Source organism: Chiloscyllium plagiosum, unplaced genomic scaffold (genome assembly GCF_037043375.1).
Source record: "Chiloscyllium plagiosum isolate Xiang-an unplaced genomic scaffold, Cpla_swu_hap1 HiC_scaffold_2, whole genome shotgun sequence".
Taxonomy (NCBI): Eukaryota; Metazoa; Chordata; class Chondrichthyes; order Orectolobiformes; family Hemiscylliidae; genus Chiloscyllium; species Chiloscyllium plagiosum.
The window spans coordinates 89,240,143-89,262,000 of NW_028270140.1; the positions used below are offsets into that span (position 1 = coordinate 89,240,143).

The 21,858-nt window shown below is 41.5% G+C and overlaps 1 protein-coding gene across 13 annotated transcripts in view; it reads left to right on the plus strand.

The window, feature by feature from the left end:
* trim36 (tripartite motif containing 36) overlaps nucleotides 1-21,858 on the plus strand; it is a 161,152-nt gene that overhangs the window by 110,209 nt on the left and 29,085 nt on the right. For 9 of the 13 annotated variants that reach the window (XM_043711000.2, XM_043710899.2, XM_087998524.1 and 6 more), the window contains 3 exons: nucleotides 3,974-4,227; nucleotides 13,282-13,403; nucleotides 18,045-18,113. In XM_043711000.2, coding sequence (XP_043566935.1) covers nucleotides 3,974-4,227; nucleotides 13,282-13,403; nucleotides 18,045-18,113 — 445 coding nt within the window. The remainder of the gene's footprint in view (nucleotides 1-3,973; nucleotides 4,228-13,281; nucleotides 13,404-18,044; nucleotides 18,114-21,858) is intronic. The other 4 variants (XM_087998551.1, XM_087998539.1, XM_087998543.1 and 1 more) reach the window with 1 other exon arrangement.

The following is a 21,858-nucleotide window of genomic DNA, read 5'->3' on the forward strand; positions in this document are numbered from 1 at the left end:
TTAAATAGTGTTGCTATTAAATCATTTTCTTATAACACAGGATTGCACAAGAATGGAACTACCACATTAAAGAAGAGCTGACTGTAATTGTACCAGTCCCCACCACTTCTTCTGGTGGCTCGTTCCATACACACACCATGGTCTGTGTGAAAAAGTTGCCCCTCAGGTCCCTTTTAAATGTTTCCCCTCTCAGCTTAAACGTATGGCTTTAATTTTGGACTCCACTACTCTTGTCTATGTTATCCTATCCATGCCCCTTATAATTTTATAAACCTCTGTAAAGTCATCCCTCAGCATCTGACGTTCCAGGGAAAAAAAGCCTCAGGCTATCCAGCCTCTTCCTATGGCTCAAACACTCCATCCCTGGCAACATCCTTGTAAGTCTTTACTGAACCCTTGGAAGAGTAACAACATCCTTCCTAGAGAAACACCAGCTTCCTCACCCCTTGCCAACCACAATTTCTCCTAATTATCTTGACCTACCCATACCACTTAACAAGCTTCCTTGCCATTTACCCATTGGCATCCTACCCCCACCCCAGCTGACACTGTATCCATCTGGCATCTACTTAACTGGCACTCAAACCTCCCAGCACCCTGACAAGAAGCTTAGGTTATGTGTTTAACACTTTGACAGCAGCTGTCAAAGTAGTTGTCAAGTGAAGAAAAATTCAATCATCCAGAGAGTGGTGGGAATCTGGAGCTCACTGCCTGAAGGGGTGGTAGAGGGAGAAACTCTTGTAACATCTAGGAAATATTTAGATGTGCATTTGCTATGCCAAGGCTATGGGCCAAGTGCTGGAAAATGGGATTGGAATAGTTGAGTGGTTGTTTGTTTTAACCAGTGCAAGTTCGATGGGCCAAAGGGCCTTTTTCCTGTGTTGTAGATTTCTATGACTCTGTGACCTTACAGTCCAAGTTTCCATATGTGCTCTGCTCTGATTGACAAAAATATTGGCAATGAATCAATTTTCCTGTGGTTTTCATGTTCTTGTTTAATTTGACTTGGAACACATACCAAAGGGATGGATAATTCTACGTTACCTTGCACAGAGCTCTGCTCTCAGAACTGTCAACAGCAACTGCCTTGCATTTAACTTTCTGCTTTCTGTTTTCCCCTCTCCACTGACATTGCAGTTAATTCAAGTTGAACTAAGACGTTTTTTTAAAATAAGCGCAGGATAATAATCCCACCACATTTGAAACATCTGGAATTAAAACCTTGTCTCATTAATGGTGACCATGACAACAATTGTTGGTTAGCATAAGAAGCAATATGGTTGTTTAAGGAAGGAAGTCTTCTGTCTTTACCCAGTCTGGCATGTCTGCAATTCAGGATTCACAGCAATGTGGTTCAAGGGCAATTTGGGATGTGGGCAATAAATACTGGCCATACCAGTGACACCCACATCCCATAAATAAAAACAAAGATCAGCTAAGCCAGTCTGTGTTTGCTTTGATGATTAATTATCATTTTCAATTTAATTGATTTTTTTTAATTAAAGAAAATCAACACCGAAGCTCTGTCACGAGCAGAGAACCTTTTAGGTAGTGAACCATTTAATATGTGATGACAGCCTATGTCTCATATCCGATTGTTTTACTAGTTAAAGTATGCATGATCCAATTTTGAAGGGCCTGAAAGCATTATAAACAAAGAGGACTGAGCTGGAGCTTGCTTTGTTTAAGGAATCACTTGCTCTGAAAAGTGCTTAGGTTTAAGACATTGGCTTTACTTTAATTGATCACTTTGACAAACTGGAATATGGAATTAACATAAATTGATACTTTTGTATTTAATTAATTAAAATTGATGATTCTTATATAAAACCAATTGTTAAACTTTAAATAGATAAAATTGTTTAACATAGTGCTGCACGTAATTCATAAAACACATGGACTTAATGGTAAGGTCCTGGGGAGTAAACACATCAGCGTAAGGTCTATGCTCTCTTCCACCAAAATGCAAGCTAAAAGTGCAAACTCTTCATTTTCAAACTCTTTTCAAGAAGAACATGATGCATCTGCCAGTTTTAATAATCTTACTCTAAACAGTTTTCTATGTCTGAATAATAATGAATAAATATTAATAACACTGATGGGAAAATTTTAAAATGCTGACTGCTTACTTCTGACTTGACTAACTCGAGGCCGGTAATGGGATATTGGGATGGGAGGGGCAAGTCAGCCACCCTAACGCTGCACAAGGTCCACGTGTTTTTAGGTGGAGATTTAAATGACTGAGGCACCTGCTACCATGTTTTGAGCCTGAAGCTGTTAAGTATGCAAATCAGTACCTGTGTCATTTTAGACTTCTAATTGCAGCATTCAGGCACAAACATTTACTGCCTTTGTCCAATTACGTGCCTTATTGAGTGGCCAAGGTGGCAATCCTGCTGAAATATAGTTGAGGAAATCTGTGAAGGCATTGGAAAGGAGTGCCAGGTGGGGTGAGATAATGGCTGGCTAACTCAACTTTGCTTGGGTACACATCATTGTCAATAATTAAAATAACCTAACCAACTTTAACATGCTTCATGTGAACCAGCACAATGCTCTCCAGCATTTGGATGCCAGCATAAGAGGTACAGTTAGTAAGTTTGCAGATGACACCAAAATTAAAGCGAAGAAGGTTACCTCAAATTACAACAGGATCTTGACCAGATGGGCCAATGGGCTGAGAAGTGGCAGATGGAGTTTAATTCAGATAATTGCGAGGTGCTGCATTTTGGGAAAGCAAATCTTAGCAGGACTTATACACTTAATGGTAAGGTCCTGGGGAGTGTTGCTGAACAAAGAGACCTTGGAGTGTAGGTTCATAGCTCCTTGAAAGTGGAGTCGCAGGTAGATAGGATAGTGAAGAAGGCGTTTGGTATGCTTTCCTTTATTGGTCAGAGTATTGAGTACAGGAGTTGGGAGGTCATGTTGCAGCTGTACAGGACATTGGTTAGGCCACTGTTGGAATATTGCGTGCAATTCTGGTCTCCTTCCTATTGGAAAGATGTTGTGAAACTTGAAAGGATTCAGAAAAGATTTATAAGGGTGTTGCCAGGGTTGGAGGATTTGAGCTAGGGAGAGGCTGTACAGGCTGGGGCTGTTTTCTCCTGAGCGTCAGAGGCTGAGGGGTGACCTTATAGACGTTTACAAAATTATGAGGGGCATCGATAGGATAAACAGACAATGTCTTTTCCCTGGGGTTCGGGAGTCCAGAACTAGAGGGCATAGGTTTAGGTTGAAAGGGGAAAGATATAAAAAAGACCTAAGGGGCAGCTTTTTCACACAGAGGGTGGTACATGTATAGAATGAGCTGCCAGAGGAAGTGGTGGAGGCTTGTACAATTGCAATATTTAAAAGGTATTTGGATGGGTATATGAATAGGAAGGGTTTGGAGGGATATGGGCCGGGTGCTGGCAGGTGGGACTAGATTGGGTTGGGATATCTGGTCGGCATGGACGGGTTGGACTGAAGGGTCTGTTTCCATGCTGTACATCTCTATGACTCTATGTCAGAAAATATTTTGGTATACAACTGGTTAATAAGCTCATAAAGCAAACGAGAAATTGCTTTGTTTCTAAAGTGAGTCGTACAGGTTTCAATGGCATTTTGAAATATATTAACAGGGGTGGAGGTGACAGTAAATTCCACACACTCATTAAGCCTCTGATTGATTCAGTTAATTGGGGAAGAAATATGTAATGAGCACTGCTTTAATCCTGGCAAGACATTGCACTCTTGGCTTTCAAAGTAAACAAAAGGCTAACTTGTGTGAGTGTAAAGTTGTGACACTACTGCACACAAATCATGGGAACATAAGTTTTTAAAATCAAAAGTTTAATTTTCTGTCCTGGCTCTGGTCACTATTACTCCCTGACAAGTAGTATTTAAATTTATTACATTAGATCACCCAACTGGAGTGAATTGAATGAAACTTTGGATTAAAAGCCATTCTTTTCATTTGGTTAATTCTTTGTAGAGCAATGGAGAAAAGGCAAAAAGAGAAGCCACTGATTTGATTGATGGACTGTGTGCCATCCTGGAACAACGCAAAATGAAATTCATCAAGTCAATCGAGGACAGTCGTTCATCAAAACTGGAGAAACTACAAAACCAAATGGATGAATATCAGGGGATGCTGGAAAACAGTGGCCTGGTCGGATATGCCCAAGAAGTACTGAAGGAAACAGACCAATCTTGCTTTGTGCAGACAGCAAAGCAACTACACATTAGGTGGGTGCATAAAATTGTATCTCTGCTCCAAAACTAAATGGCTTTCTACATTCTCCAAGTAGCACCTATTGCCCTTTACTTTTGATAAATCCACAAGATAATTGCTGAATTTCAGAGAATGGGTAGCTCTGTCATCTCGCAAAGCACTTCTTTCATAATGAGGTATCTCTGACACGGGAGGAACTGGTGGATGTAATTAATTTAAATTTTCAGGAATGTTTTGATAGGTTTCTGCATTAAGAGTAAACAAACTTAAACACATAGGATGAGGGGAAATGTACTGGCATGGATTCAGAGCTGTTTAATGGACAGAAAACAGAGGAATAATTGATTCATGTTCAGGTTGGCAGGCTGTGACTGGTGGGTTGTAAGTATCAGTGATTGAGACACAACTTTAAAGACAATTACAATAATTTAGATATGCGGATTTCCAATTTGCAGATGACACAAAATCCGGTAAATGTGTGTGGAGGATGTGAAGATGGTCAAGGTTTGGAGACATGAAGTGAAGTCTCCAAAATTTAACTAATGCAACGTAGTGACTCTTCGCTGCATCCAGCACAGGGCCATGAAATGCCAGCTCTTTCTAAAAGAGGTCATTATCACTGTTTTGGGAGTTTCCTGGTGAGGTCAATGCTGTACATATCGACTTCAATAGACGTACTGCTGGAGGTATTCCTTTCTTTCACTTGGATCTTTAAAAGAAAATGGGGCAAAGGTCGTTATAATGGGAACAATTCATAGAAAATGGGCACAGTCAGAGACAGTTGAGCCCACAGCACCTCGTTCATTCACTGGAAATGGAGGGCTAGAAACCTCTGGTCCTCCTGCACCCCTTCCCCACCCCCACAATACCTCCTCTCTCCACCTGACCCCCAGCCTGAGGAGCCCAGCAACAGCAACCTGTCCCCAGGCTGGACACTCCTTATCCTCCCAAGTAGCCCGCTGCTGTTCCTGGACCTGCTATCGGGCCTGGTCCCCCACTGCCCCTCACCTGCCCTTGCCTTCTTCAATAAGCAGCCACAGCGACCAGTATCCCAACCACAGCCAGGCTCACAATTCTCAGTGGAATTGACCCAGAATGGGAACAGAAGTGTTTTTTGACCTCTGAAGGTTCACTGGTGTCATGCTGTGCTGATGGAAGCTGAGTGCACTTCACCACAGAGTGAGACAAGCTGAATGTGGTTGGCAAGGAACATGTCTCCATTATTCACCCCATTCAGCACGTGCAGCAACTTGGTGGAGTTGGCTGAGTGACCACCCAATGTCATCATGAAGGCAGTACTCCAACACCCTTCATATCCAAGAGCCACATCAAACACTCATCTTCACACACTGTTTAGTACAAATCTTCATTAACATTACGTAACAGATGATCAATCAATGTTCTTTTGTTTTGTTCATTTACTGGATGTGGCTGTCACTGGCTAGGTCAGTATTTATTGTCTAATGCTAATTGCTGAGAGAGCAGTTAAAGGTCACCCACATTGGTGTGGCTCTGGAATCACATGTAGGACAGATCAGATAAGGATGGCAGATTTTCCAAAGGCTCATCCATGAACCAGTTTTTTTTTACAATAATTAACAGTGGTTACATGGATGCCATTGGGCTAGCTTTTTATTTTAGATTTTATGAGGCTAACACAGACTGCTTGGAAGATGGGCAAATAGCAATTTCCCCTTCAGCCGATGTTGGCCTTTTGTAATGTCATTGCTGCTCACTTCAGCATTATTGAGATGCCCAAGTTCAAATTGCCTTTGACTAATATCTGACCCACTCTGCATGACAGCAAATGGCCGATGAAACAACTGCAAATTAACTAGCTACGCTTTGCAAACAGCTACTTGCGACAATGTCGTAGCATCCAGAAAGCGCCCGGATCCCATACCTTCTCCCATCAAACTGACACTGACTTCGCTCACCTTGTGTCATATTTGAGCTATTTTCTAGTAGGTATTTCAAGGTGAGTGATGGTATGGAATACAGCTCACAGTGGGCATTGTCTGCACCAGGCCCCACTTGGTTACCAAATACCACCCCCATCCACAAAGCCTCCACGTCCCCTGTTACCTTGCAGTACCCTAGCAGTCCATTTCTACTCAATGCTCCCCTCTTGTGGACAGCCACCACATTGAACTTCACCACGAAATGTCCTCCCTGCCCCTGACACTCCCTGCCTAATCCTCCCCCTGTCTTGGCCTGCCATGCCTTTTAATGCTATTCCACATATCATCAGGTTGAGAATTTGTTTATTGATTTTAACTTTCATTAGTTTGTCCAATATAATTTCCTTTTCTACAGTTAATGTCTTATAGAGCCCCATGTACATTACTCACTAGGTTTTCCATTATTTCTGGGAGACTTTTAGCATTTTCCCCATTGTAAATCTTATCCCCCACTTTACAAGTGCCTCTGCTTTCCACCCCAGCTTGAATCCCCCACCCCATCAGGCAGTGATCTCCTTGCTGCCCACAGGAGCCCATCCTTCCTCCTGATTAGAATTGTATTTATCCCAGGTCTCTGACTGACTTGAGTGAGCAGATCCCAGCTGCTTTGTTTGCAGGTCCATGACTGACAATACACGATTGCCCTGATATTGGTGCTGGTCCTATAGGATTGATTAATGACCATACCCCAGACTGTACGGGACACTTGTACTGACCATGAACATCCCAAGTGGATGACTGACCATGCTAACATCCCTGGACTGATGGTAGTCAGACTCTCTGACTGACAGTGGTCTTTTCTTGACTGGATATGGCCATTTGGTTGCTTTAATATGTTTGTTTGCTGCATGGGGAGCTGGTACATGCTATGGGGGTTAGAATGACAGCTCGGTGCACTATATAGTAAGATGTCCTCTTCCAGCAGGATCCTACTGACCAGCAATCTGTCTGTGTGTCTGCACAAAACAGCACCTCAAAATGGCAGTACTGGCTAGGGTAACAACATGCTAGTGGTCCTGGCATGGCATGGAATCACAATGCAGGACATTGTTTGCTGCTCAAATTTAGGTGGGGGCTAAGTGAATGAGTGCTAAGAGAGAAAGTGAGCAGCTCTGAGATGCGGACTGGTCCAATCTGTGATCTGGGTCACAGAACCATACAGTATAGAAGAGTCCTTTTGCCCCATTGATTCTGTGCCTGACTGTTGCAGCCCTTCCTTGCTGGTTGGTGGTGCCCGCTGCAGTGCGAGTCTAAGCTTTGTGAGTGGCCTGCAAGTTTATCAGAGAGGTGCCATAATGGCTGCAATGAGTTGGCAGACACTAGAGGCCAATATTCATGTAGAAGAGATGCATTTGGTTTGCCACTATATAAGGTTTCTATATAGAGATCTTATGGCACTGTGCTAGCATCTGGGTCAGAAACTTTAGGTTCAAGTGCCTTGCAGGATTTGGTGGCTGTGCAAGGTGCATTTATGACAGGGCCAGCAAGTTGAGTTTAAGCTTGTAAATCCTTCCAAGATGTCTAAAGATGGAGGGAATTTCCTGGTCTATCATCCAGCTGAAGGCAATGGTAACCCACTGCTGTTCTTTCCTGTTAGTGTGGAGAAATCAGTTGGAAGTCCATGGCCCAGCCCTTGGAAATGAGGAGAGGTTAAAAGATAGACAGTTACACTCTACACCCTTTACACCAATTATCTTAACTGTCACCATGTCAGGATGACATTGGAATCCTTTAATGGGAGGCCAAACTCAATTCCAAGTTTCTGAGTCCATGCTGAGGTTTTCAGATTTCCAACAGGGTATTTTAACTGTTACCAGCCAACACTGTTACTCTACACTAGCCAATTCCATTCTGAAGATAGGCTTCACCTACTTTTGTAGAGTTGGGCCAGCTTTATAAAGCTTGTGGTTCATTGCCTAGCAGAGATGTCATCATTCATTGTCTACTTTAGGGAAGCTTTGAAAATGTGAGTTCTAAAGATTCTCCTCACTGACCCCCAAGCCAAGACACGCACCCCCCTCATCCCCTCAAACAAATCTCATGTCCCACCATGGTGCAATACCATTGTATGTCTGTACTCACCTCCTGTTCTGTGATCCCTCAGAGATTTTTATGCTGAGCTCTGGCATTTCCATGCCCATTCACCCACACATACTTTATGTAGAAGGAACGGACCTTAAAGTGAGTGTCAACTCCATCCAAAAACTTAAAACCCTTCCTACTACAGCCCAAATAACCATTTGGATCCTTTAAAGTATCAGTAGCTGAAACTGCAAAGCACTTGCAAGTTAACCATGTGTAAATAAACATTATGAAACTGAGAGCAGAGATAGACAGCCAGAGCTATCAATCAAACATGCGCTCATGAGTTTGAAGTGTTTATGTTCCCAGACAAGTTTACAGTACTCTCCCAGCAGTGTGACTGCCTTTATCGTGTAGTTTATTCTTTATCAGTTCAGCCCAGCTAGCCATATTTGATGATCACAATCTACCATATTATCCCACGTTCATACAGCTGCGATTGTTTCTTTAACTAATATTGTGATTCCTCCCCACTTCCTCTCTCTACTCTGAAGGAAAGCTCTGTAATCAGTTGGAAAGTTCTATTAGGAGGAGTGCTGCCATCTTTATGCCATGTTTCAGTAAACACAATGACATCTTTCTTCCAGTATCTGCCTATATTTGCAGTCCACCTGCCTTCTTCACTCGACTTCACTGATGTATATCTTACTAATTCCTGAACCACTTGAATTTTCTAGATGCTGTATTCTCTGCCTCCAGTGCTTGGATACCAAATTTATACATTCTATTTTAAATGTTGTTCTAACTCTAATTTGTATCCCCCTGTAAAGCTTGACACTGGCACAAGCAAACCATGATACTAGTCCTAATATCATTGAAGAACAACCTGTCCAGCTTGAACAGATCCCCCAAAATTGGTTATAATCCTAAAGCATCTCCTGCACCATCTTTCCAACATGTTCATCTCCAATATCTTTCTACTTCTGAATTCATTGATATGTAACATTGAGAGAAGTCCAGAAGTTGCTATTGTTGAAGTCCTTTCTTTTATAAATTCCTTGCTTTGCTCCGTAAAATCTGCCTGCAGAACAACACCCCTCTTTCTGCCAATGCTATTGGCACTGATATGGGCACAGCTGCAGACTATGTTTTGCAGTCAGTCACTCAGTTACATTCTTGACTCTGGCACTAAGGAAGCCATGCTGTATTCTGGAGTTATGTATATGGTTGCAGAAACCTCTGTCTGTTCCCCAATCTGTAGAATAATTTATTACCTTTACTTTTCTGACTTTAATTCACTCTGGATAGCTGAACCATTGATGGTGCTACGAGGAACCATTGCTCCCATCGGTATTCTGAATATTGGTGAGGGATTGAGATGCAAGCAGGGTACATCTGTCCCACCTACCACGCCTCCTTGCCCATCTAGCAGTCTCCCAAGTTTTGCTGTCTGTACATTCTTAAACTGAAGGGTGACCACTAATGTGCCGTCTCATTTATTTAGACTGTCCATAGTCTATTCAAATGCATGGGCTGTTTCCATTTTCTGCAAAGCAGCACGTGTGTAACAACTTAAAGGTGTCAACTTGTGATTGGTCTGTGAGAAGGTTTCTGCAGCAATGCAGCTTAGCAGGAGTATTGGTGTTTGCCTCCTGAACTGTGCTATCAGGGGAGCTCACAGCCTTGAAGAAGTACAACATTAATTCTCACTGCTGCTGGAATTTCAAAATCCACAGCTTGAGATTTTCCAGTTTGATGGTTCAGCCTTGCACATGTGGTGGGTTTGGACATAAAAAGCATTCTGGGTGTGCATTTAACAGGATTGAGGTACTATGCCATGCCTCAATTCATCAGACCAAAGCTAAATTGCATGGTTTAATTCATTGGCTAGACTTAGGGAGCGAGAAAATAAAAGTGGTATTCACCAACCACTCACCTACCTCTGTCTTGTGATGCTTGATTTCATTTGCTTTTGGATTTTCTGACCATATTCTGCTCCTTTTGCTCAATCCAGACATGCTTTGGGCCTTCTCCCCTTTTATATTCATACTCAGATCACCTCTGCTCTGACAGCTTTCATTCAGGCCCATGCTTTCAGTGTCCTGGCTGATATTCATCAGCCAACATGTCCAGCAGCAGAAATGATTGATCTGGTACTGTGGGTTTATTTTGCACTATCGAATTACAGTTATCTTAAGAATTGCTATAAAATGTTTAAATTGCTTGAAGCAGAGAAACAGAAACATTTGATTCAGTTTATGCTCAGTGAAACTGAATTGAAATTTACAAATGTTGCCTTGTTAAACTGATTTAGCTCAGTCCATCTTTATAATAATTTTAAAGTAGGAAATCAGACTACAGCCCTTTGTGCGACATTTGTTATAGAAACAACTTTTTGTGTAGAATTAGAAATGAGTAATACCAGCTAACAGTAACATCACTAACAGTAACCAGCTACTATACATCACATCAACCCATCTCACACATATTTCAAAATGTCTGCTAGACATTGCTTGATTTCTATACAGTCCCAGTTACCTGAAATATTATTTCAGTTCCAGTGCAACTCCAATAAATTTGGAGTGGGGTATTTCACAAACACCTTACCAGTAAAACACAAACTCATTTTATTACTTTTTCTTGAAATAATTCCACAGAGGCTAGTATTCCATCTCCAAGTCACCCTTTATTTACACACGAACAGTCCTTGACAGTATCTCTGACACTCATCCTTCTTATCTATCAGCCAGATTTACAGTCCCAATCAGGCAATTCATATTCTATGTAATCCATCTGGCTGACCTTTCTACAATCACTACAGTCCTTCTTAATATTTTGTTCAGGGACATATAGTAAAATTTGGAACATAAAAGTAGAGAAAAGAAGTAGTCCATTCATCTTCTTGAGCCTGTTCAACCTATAAATGAGATCATTGCTTATTTGCATATCTTGACTTTATCTCCTTTTATCACCTTGTCTACCATAAAACTATCATTCCAGCTGCTTGTAAAAGGTTTTACATTTTTCTACCTAGGCTGTTTATAATAATGCCATCTGTCATTAAGCCTTTCCTAAACTTTCAAAAAGGTTGAAGGACCTTCTAGTTTAATTCTTTTAACATTCTAAAATTAACAGATAATAAACAGAGAAGTTATTTTCACCTTCACTGCTTGGGAAGTGAACTGATTAAGTCGATCACTCTCCCATTATAGAATTAGCCAGTTTTCATTTCCATTGAAATTTGTTCACTGTCCAAATGATGAAGATAATAGATAACATTCATATTTTTGGATTGTTCTGACAGTAAAATTAATGCCTAATTTTCTGTAGAACGCCCATAGTTGTCTCACTGTTCATTGGGTAACTGATATATTCTTGTTCGGTGACTTTCATTACAACATGTGAATAGGTCTCTTTACCTGAAACCCCAAACCCTCTAATTTGGAAATATATTGTTGGGGATGTAGAATGTTGTAACCTTTTGTTACAAACCACGATGGCTTCTGGATGTGGTAATTTGCAGCACTCAATCCTCCTTCTTTGGCAGAGTCTAGGGGCCTCTCTAATTATCAGAGACCACTATAGAGCGTTAATAAGAGGTACTCATCTTACGAAACAAGGTCATTTGTTTCATGGTAGCAGTAGACACACTCCATATTGACTAGTTAGACATAATTAAAACACGTAATCAGGAGTCACATATATCATCTCTATCTCTATTGAGATCACATGCAAGATTAACTCTTTCTCTGCCCAAAGCCTGTGTGACCTCATCAAATTGGATACAGCTCAATATAATTCATCATTACCACTTCCAGAATTATAAAACAGAGAACTACTGCCACTTAACTACTGTTATACACTTTACAGAACGGAAATCAAGCAGGTGAAAATAGATGGGACATTGGTTTGAGCCATTCCAATGGCCACTTTTAGGAGAGTTTCCACAGAATCTCCCATTTCAAGATTATCAAACTCTAATGCTCACATTGATAGAACTTCTGACACAGATTGCTTGGCCAGATGGCTTGACTTGATTTTGTAGCTTCTCTATGTTTCGAAGCATAAAGTGAAATTTCAAGAACTAAAACTTGATTTGTAACATGAGGCATGGTTGGTATGTTAATGTTCCAATGGCACCATACTCAACTAACATTGTCTATCATGGAGGAAAAGGACCCAAACCAGTACTACTTTCTATGTTCTGGTATGTGGTTGGCCCATTCTTCCCAGCCTCCATTTTCTCTTTGATCCCATTCCAACCAGTAAGAAATAACTTTACCTGTCTCAGTAACTATAGTGTGTATCCTCCTCTGTCTGATCATTCCCTATCTTTTCAGTTGTCTGAGCTACCACACGTATCCTCCTACAGGGAAGCTATTTGCCTTCTTTACTTTTGAGAATGTAAGAAAATCGATCAGTAGGCGATTCTGCTTATCAAACTTATTACATTAAGTATCTGTTGTTCGATCAGGGATATCCACTCTCCATTACCACCACATATTAATTCCTTACTAAAAGGAACACTGAAGACAATGTTGTTCTCAAGGTTACTGCCTGCTATCCAGGCGATGAGGTGACATGGAAGGCAGCATATCAGGAGGGGTTCTATATTACTGAAATCCTAACAGCTCTGAATTCTATTGGGTCTATAATCTATTTGAATCCTTTTTAATGCATCCATGTCCTTTCTCACCTCTTCAAAATTACCTAGGTGACAGCCTACCAGTCCATTATGATAGTGAGAAATAAATCTAAATATTGTGCTGTTATCATTCTGATTGTGTGTTAATAACATTTGAACAATTCATGGAGATATTTTAATAAAATTGCATCAGTGTAAATTTGAAATGAAATGTTATTTTTCTGTGTTGAGTTCTAAGATTGATCACAAGTAGAATCTGTAACATGGAAGGAGCTTGCAGTGTAAATGTAGCAACATCTTCAATGAAGCAAAACCATTGGCCAGTTGTTAGGAGACATTTTGAACAAAAGAAAAATATTACCTCTGTGCCTTGTTTTATAATCAACTTTGACTTGAGGAACATTGTTTTTCATTTGTCTTTTGTACTCCTTGTGCTTTAGGATCCGAATGGCCACTGAATCCCTGAAGACATTCCAGCCAGCTGCAGAACCTTCCTTCACAGAATTCACTCTGGATGTTTCCCGAGAGGAGGAACTCCTTAAAGAACTGTCATTCACAAATGGTGAGTTTGTTTGGAGTAAATTGTCTCTCACTTGGCTTAATATCTGTTAGGAAACCCACAATATAGTCTTAAATAATATCCTCTATTCACTCTCAGAACTTTCTCACTTCAATTCATTCATCAGAAGTCATGGCTGTGCTTTAACTGCTGTCCCATAACACATATGTCAGGGGATGAGAAAGATTTTTAAAAATTATCGCCTTTCCAATGGTGTACTTGCAATGAAATACTTATACAGAAAAACATCATTTTGGTTTTAAAAGAGATAAAATTTGCAATTTTACATTCATCAAGGTTTTAATAAGATCAGATTTTCTTTCAGCGATTTGAACATTGACCAACTTTGTCAAAAATAACCACATGTGAGAGATGATAAAAAAGAAAATGTCCTGGAACTTTTACACTCAGACTTCACTTGCATTTCATCTGACGTTGACACCATGGCTAGGCCATATTTTCTTCTGCACGTGTTCAGTAGCTACTCTTAGTGTAGAGGTACAGTTAATTTATTACTTCAGAGCTCCAAGTTCATTCTCAGTGCCCTTTTTAATCATCAACATTTAACTATTTACTCTGACTTTTTCTTTTCTCCAATTCGTTTTTGCTTGAAGAAGCATTAATCTCCAACAATGTTGTCAGCTCTCTAGGAGGATGTGTAAAAAGGGACAAGCTCCTTTATTACTGTCTTAAAAGGGGAACAAGCGGGGGGGGGGGGGGGGGGGGGGGAGGGGGGGGGGTGGTAGTGGGGTTGGAGTGGGATGGCAGCTTCTAAGAATGGATGGTTCTTGGGCTGTACAGCAGTGAAGACCATTGGGAAAAAAAAGGATGGAAGAGGCAACTGTCCATCACTTGGGGTATAACAACTTATTGTACTGAAATTCTCTTCCATGTCTATTTGTGACTCACTGTGAGGCAGGGAGAAATCTGGTGGACAAAAATAAGAAGAAAGGGCCATCTGGAACTGAGGAACTGAAGATCTCCTTATTACTTGTAAAGCAGGTGTGAGACTTTCTATAGGCACTGGTATCAGTTCCATACTTGTTTCAGGGTGATGCTGAGGCAAGAACAGCTCTGGATCTCCATCAGAAAGCTGAAGCACATCATTGTCAATAAGGAAATAGGCTGGTGAGCCAGGGTCCACAAGAAGTTCCTGTGTAACACTATGGTTTGTAGGTTGGATGGAAAACTGATCAATAATATGAAATATAGAATAAGTCCCCTGCTTACTAGTCTTAATCTCTGTTCAATGTTTGGAATTGTTAGCTGTTGAGGGTTAAAGACCTGCATTTGATGTTTCATGTATTTTCAAAAGATTATTATCATTGTACAGGTGATCACCATTGTTAATAAGGGCTTACTCTTCCAATGTAAGATCAGCATTCATTGGTTACTGTGAGCTAATAGCAGTAACCAATGAATGCTGATCTTACATTGGAAGCTCACAGTAATCTGGGAACTCCGAATCTCTCTTTTGGGTATCTTTTCATTGTGTCAAATGCATGAAAACATTGGCTATCTCTGCATCTGGTTTTTGGAAATCTTCTGTAATAATTTATTTTTTAGTCTCTAAGGCTCAGTAGCATCACTGAATCCTCCACTCCCAACATCCTGTTACCAGTGACCAGAACCTAAACTAGACTAGCCACATAGACACTGTGATGACAAGATCAGATCAGAGACTAGGAATTTTGCAACAATTAGCTCACCTCCTGACTCCCCAAAGTCAAAATGTGTGGCGCTGGAAAAGCACAGCAGTTCAGGCAGCATCCAGAGATCAGGAGAGTTGGTGTTTCAGGTAAAAGCCCTTCATCAGGAATGTGGAAATGGGGCTGGGGGGGAAGGTAGGTGGGAAGGCAATAGGTGGATGCAGATGGGAGGTAATTGTGAAAGGTTGGTGGAGAGGGTGGAGCAGGTAGGAGGGAAGGAAGATGGACAGGTAGGACAGATCCTGACCACCCCAAAGCCTGACCACTATCTACAAGGCACAAGTCAGGAGTGCGATGGAATACTACCCACTGGTCTGGATAGGTGCAACTCCAACAACTAATACTCAAGAAGCTTGACACAATCCATGACAACGAAACCCGTTTGATTGGCACCGCTTCCTCAAACATTCTCTCCCTCCACCATGCTCAGTAGCAGCAGTGCGTATCATTCACATTCTGCTGCAGACTTTAAGTTTTCTATTCTTCCCCAAGCTGTAAAGACCTCTGTTCACGTAATGATTTACATACTAAGGCTGATTGACTCTTCTTGCAGTTTGCCACATCCCCTGATGTGGGTTTTTCTTTTCTCCACACTTTGTCAGCTTTGCGCAGGCTTTCCCTCTCCACAGCTCAGCACCTAGTGAGTCTTGAAATTCATTTTCTCTTGTTTCCCCTCATCACTGGGCTTTTCTGAAGTTGGATTGCTAAGCTGGCCTTGTCCTTCATCAATAGCACTATATATTTGCTGGGCTGTATCTGGGCTTAGGCTTCTTCTTACCCCTTCTCTCCAGTTCTATAAAGTTACTGCTCCTACCACTTAATACCCTCAGCTAAATGTACATTGACACGTTTTATTAAACATAACCATACATAAGCAATTATAAGAGAGCATATCACCTAGAACTTTACAGATTCAGCTTCATTACCAAATTGTCTGACGACTCCATGATAGCTCATGAACTGACATGATCATTAGTTACTCCTAGTCTAAGGGTATAATTAACCCATGATTCCACCAAGGTGAGGTCAGTTAATGGACCACTCACTTTATTATTCTGTATCCATGTCAAGAAACATAACATGGCTAGGTAGAGAGTAAAGGTCACTTATCACTGCTTCAACAATGTATTTCAGCCAGAAATTCAGATTATTATCACTTCTGCGTGAGTATATTTTGTCACATTTTTCATGTTTATTATCCTTTAGACCTCTGTCAAGATTGTCAGATTAATTCAAACAATGAGCAGTTTTGAGCTTTGGGCCTGTATCCAGTACAGAATGGATGTGGCTGCTCAAATTTAATTGACAAAGGATTCATACAACCAACAGAGATAAGCTGAGGCACTTACGTGGAATAAGGGAGGAACCAGGGATTGGAGTAAATAGGGTAGAGATGTGTGTAAACTATGCTTAAGAAAGTTAGTGGGTGAGAATGTGATTCCTCATAACAGTAACATCTCTGGATCTTGATGTGGGTTAAAGTTAAAACAAGACAAAATGTGCCAACAAATTTCTTAGGAACAGTTAATAGAAAGACTGATACTGAGTTAGAACATAGGACATAGAACAATTCAACACAGAACAGGCCCGTCAGCCCTCGATGTTGCGCCGACCTGTGAATTGATCTAAGCCTTACTTTGATCTTTGGTTCAGCCTTTAAAACAACAAATAATTAATTTTCAACTTAAAGAAGTGAATAACAGAAAGAAGGCAGAGAATTAAAAGGAGCATCTCAGTTATAAGACACTGCTGGTCTTTAACTATGTGTTTAGGATACAGAAATGGAGCCCAACCCACTAAATTTTGCTAAAATGAATTTTCACAGCAACTTTTAAAAATGTTTTACCTTTATTTACCTTTCAGGAAGAAAGGTGTTCTTCTTCCCACATAGTTACTCATTACATCCCTCACTTTATTTGCACAAGGACACAGCTTGTACTATTGCACAGACCTTCCTCCATGTGGTTAAAGAAAACAAAATATAAGCACAAGCAGTGACTTACAGAAGAGTAAGTGAAAGCATCAAACAGTGAGGTAACTTGACTAGGAGAACTGTGCTCCACTTCAACTTACACAGTGATTCACAGTTCAGCTGAATGTTCAAATTTAGTTTCAGAAATTTGATACTTTGGACATTCACAAAGCTTCAGCTCAATTCAAAAACAAAACAAGGTTTTAAAGTTTGCTTGATGAATCTCCAAAATCACTCCTACACTCTCCTTCTCACGCTCGACCACTACAAAGCACAAACTGTTCTTCACCAGCACTCTGCTTGATTGCCAAAGGTCAGAGTCAGATGTTGATTGAAACTGACAAAAATTAGACACAGGGCCATTCCTTCCCTCATTACACGGAGCAGCCTAACATTGGCAAAATGTTCATCTTTCATCTCCCAAAGAAAGTTCTGATAACAATTTTGAGTTGTGGTGAATATCTGTGCTAGTGTTCATATTGTACAGATCCAGAATGACTATTAGACCCAAATGTGCTTGCTCTGATCTGCTGGCTGATTCCATCCAATGAGCCAGTATTTCTACATGCTCACTCACTACCCCTACCAACCCATATGTTTTCCTCTCACCCTCTGACACCCTACCCTCCTCAATCTGCAAAGGGGAAACCACCAGTTCAGTATCTCTCTGCTTAAATGTAAGCCTGCCAGTTCAGTATTTCTGTGCTTGAAGCTTCCTTCCATTCCTTCATTGCTGACCAAAATAGCCTCAGCCTTTTAAATTCTTTTCCATAAATAATTTTCTACTACAGTCTACATAGTGAGGTGAACCAATTTTCTAGAAACTCATGTAATCCCATGATTTTTGCACTAAGACAAAGATCTCTGGTGGCTCAGACAAGCCTGATGCAGACACCTATTATTTATGCACACTTGGTTTGATTTACATAACCCAAAAACTGGGATGATTTGCTTTTGTTACAGGGGTTGCCAGTCTGCGGGCCTTCACTGATCATGGAAAACCTATTTTCCAGTTGCAGAACTCCCAGACATGTGAGTGGTCAGCCATGTTTTATGGAAGTGGGACCCCTCATGGTAAAGCACCTGGTGACAGGCTAGTGACCTGTTCCAGGAAAAGCTATGGAAACAAATCTAAGCTCATGCTGTTGACTATACAGGTTGTTCTGCTATAACGCGTGTTTTGTTAATGTGAATTCGCTATAAACCGATTGACGAATTGGGGATACTGTTTCTAAAATGCAAACTTTTAAAGTGTGTACTGGTTATAAAGCAATTCTGGCCCCAATAGTTTAAATGGTGCTGCTGTTATGTGATTATCTTAAAACACGGGGTCGCATGAAAACGGAACTACTGTGTTACAGCAGAACCGACTGTATGTGTGTGTGTGTATATATATATAAGACTCCTTTTATGAATAAAGTATATTTTAACATAAAAAAGCTAGAGAAGAGGAAAGGAAGAAGATTGTTATTAACATTTCTCTTTTCCCTGCCACTAATTTCTCTCCAGCTGTTTCAAACCAAATCATAACACTAAGATTCTAATCTTAAGGGTCCCTTGAATGAATGATGCTGCAATTTAGACTTGTACTTGCCTGTTTAATATTTTGTGGAACAGGTTGCTGGAAGTGGGAGCTGGAACAGTGCAGCGTCCTCTACAGAGCACCTGAAACCTGAGTGAGCAGGACAAGCAACTGTCCAATCAGAGTGAAGGGTTGTGAAATGAACCAGACAATCTGAACCAAGAAGTGCGAGTTCAAATCATGAATTCAGTGGCCAAGTCATACACAGGAAGGAAACTAGTGAGGAAAAGAAACATTGTGTTAAGAGAATGGAGAGAAAAGAGACAAAAATATATTTTAAAAAATAAATTTATTGTTTTAAAGCTTAACAGAAATGAAAAGAAGTGAGATTATATTTAATAATAGTCCCAGAATGCTTATTAATAATTAACACATAGCAGTAAATTATCAACAGTATGCTTGACTGAACTGTATTTGTGGCTAATTTATTTCATGTCGTCCATGCAAGTGCATGATTTTCTTGTTATTTAATTCATTTCATCAGACAGAGGGATGCTTTATTGTGAAACTTAAATGATGTTTCTGCCTGCAATTTTGGGTTTTTCACTTGGACCCTGTGTTTACCCTTGCCATAAGTTGCTGTGCAAATTGGCATGCATAATGATAAGAGCCATTAGCATCATCTGTACTTGACAGGAATTTCTGGGCTAAAGTGTTTTGGCCAGAGATTTGGAACAATGTTTACCTTTGTACTTCAATCTAGCGTAATCCTTCGGGAGAACACTGTGCTGAATTATTTATCACCACCACATATCTTCATTCCACAGGAGATTAAATTCAGTGTCTGGTTCGTTGAGTCAATGAATTTTAGCTCATTCAATGGTAGTACTCCAGCTTGTCCCTATGACTACATTAGTGACCTGAATCACAAAACTGCTGTCAATAAGAAGAATCAAAGATTGTACGCGCTAAAATCAGTCTGTTGCTGCATGCCTTGATGCAATTTAGTCAGGTTGTTTCATAACTACAAGCATGTGGGGTGTTTTCCTGCACAATACAATGACATTAATGTATTCCATCTCATCCGTACAGGTGCACAATCTTTTATCTGAAATTCCAAAATCTGAAAAATTCCAAATTCCAAAAAACAACTGGCCCCAAGGATTTCGGATAAAGGATTGTGGACCTGTACTTTTAAGTTTGGGACGATTCCAGATTTGGCAGTTCTCCATCTGTGATGGAAGGAGAGCAACAATTACCAAAAGAGAAAGTTAACAACCTTTTCATTCTGGAATTGCGCCAGTTACTTGGTGGGGATGTGGAGATAAGTGGCATCATTATGGCTGGGACAGGTTAGAATGCATTGTTCCAGAGAGGAGTGCTTTGGGACTTTGCTTTACTGTCCAGAGTTAGCTTTCTCCAAATCTTCTATCAAAACATTTCTTCCCTCAAGTTGGCTCCATCAGCATGGGAGCAGCTTATCAAACAGATAGTTTCTTAACAGAGCAGTGAGTTAGACGCTTTGGGCTAAGGTTTCCCAGTCCCTGAATGATATGGGCAATGCTGAGTCAATTGGGAAAATGATTTTTGCGATGTCAAGAAAAAAGTTTTGACTTTACACCCAAAGTTTGAACATCGAGAAAGAATCTTACTAGCGAGTGACGAGAAGCTGATTCCATATATTTGCATCAATATCATAACTGCAGTGTGTTCCAACACACTGTGCTCGTACACTATATGCGCTTCAACCATGTGGCCATGTCTGAAGATCTAAAGAGATGGAAACGTGTTGCTGGAAAAGCGCAGCAGGTCAGGCAGCATCTAGGGAACAGGAGAATCGACGTTTCAGGCATTAGCCCTTCTTCAGGAATGAGGAAAGTTGGTCCAGCAGGCTAAGATAAAAGATAGGGAGGAGGGACTTGGGGGAGGGGCGTCGGAAATGTGATAGGTGGAAAGAGGTCAAGGTGAGGGTGATAGGTCAGACTGGGGTGGGGGCGGAGAGGTCAGGAAGAAGATTGCAGGTTAGGAAGGCGGTGCTGAATTTGATGGATTTGACTGAGACAGGCTGGGGGGAGGGGAAATGAGGAAACTGGTGAAATCCGAGTTCATCCCTTGTGGTTGGAGGGTTCCTAGCCGGAAGATGAGGCGTTCTTCCTCCAACCGTCGTTTCGCTGTGGTCTGACGATGGAGGAGTCCAAAGACCTGCATATCCTTGGTGGAGTGGGAGGGGGAATTGAAATGTTGAGCTACAGGGTGGTTGGGTTGGTTGGTCCGGGTATCCCAGAGGTGTTCCCTGAAACGCTCCGCAAGTAGGCGGCCCATCTCCCCAATATAGAGGAGGCCACATCGGGTGCATCCAGCCCCACACCAGGTCCTAGCTCCCAGCCCTGCCGTGTTTTCACCATCCCTCCAGACCTACCCCTCTCTGAGGATGAAAGATCAGTCCTCAGCAGAGGCCTCACCTTCATTCCCCTACGCTCCCGGATTGATTATTTATCCACACATATCATCTATTGCATCCTTTGCACCCGATGTGGCCTCCTCTATATTGGGGAGACGGGCCGCCTACTTGCGGAGCGTTTCAGGGAACACCTCTGGGACACCCGGACCAACCAACCCAACCACCCTGTAGCTCAACATTTCAATTCCCCCTCCCACTCCACCAAGGAAATGCAGGTCTTTGGACTCCTCCATCGTCAGACCACAGCGAAACGACGGTTGGAGGAAGAACGCCTCATCTTCCGGCTAGGAACCCTCCAACCACAAGGGATGAACTCGGATTTCACCAGTTTCCTCATTTCCCCTCCCCCCAGCCTGTCTCAGTCAAATCCATCAAATTCAGCACCGCCTTCCTAACCTGCAATCTTCTTCCCGACCTCTCCGCCCCCACCCCAGTCTGACCTATCACCCTCACCTTGACCTCTTTCCACCTATCACATTTCCGACGCCCCTCCCCCAAGTCCCTCCTCCCTATCTTTTATCTTAGCCTGCTGGACCAACTTTCCTCATTCCTGAAGAAGGGCTAATGCCCGAAACGTCGATTCTCCTGTTCCCTAGATGCTGCCTGACCTGCTGCGCTTTTCCAGCAACACATTTCCATCTCTGATCTCCAGCATCTGCAGACCTCACTTTCTCCTTGAAGATCTAAAGAGGTTGTTTTCAGTCGTCATGGGAGAATGTCATCAGGGGATAGTGGTAAAATAAGTCAAAAGCATTGTCCAATATTAGTCCAGGAACTAGGGGCAGTCAGGGTTA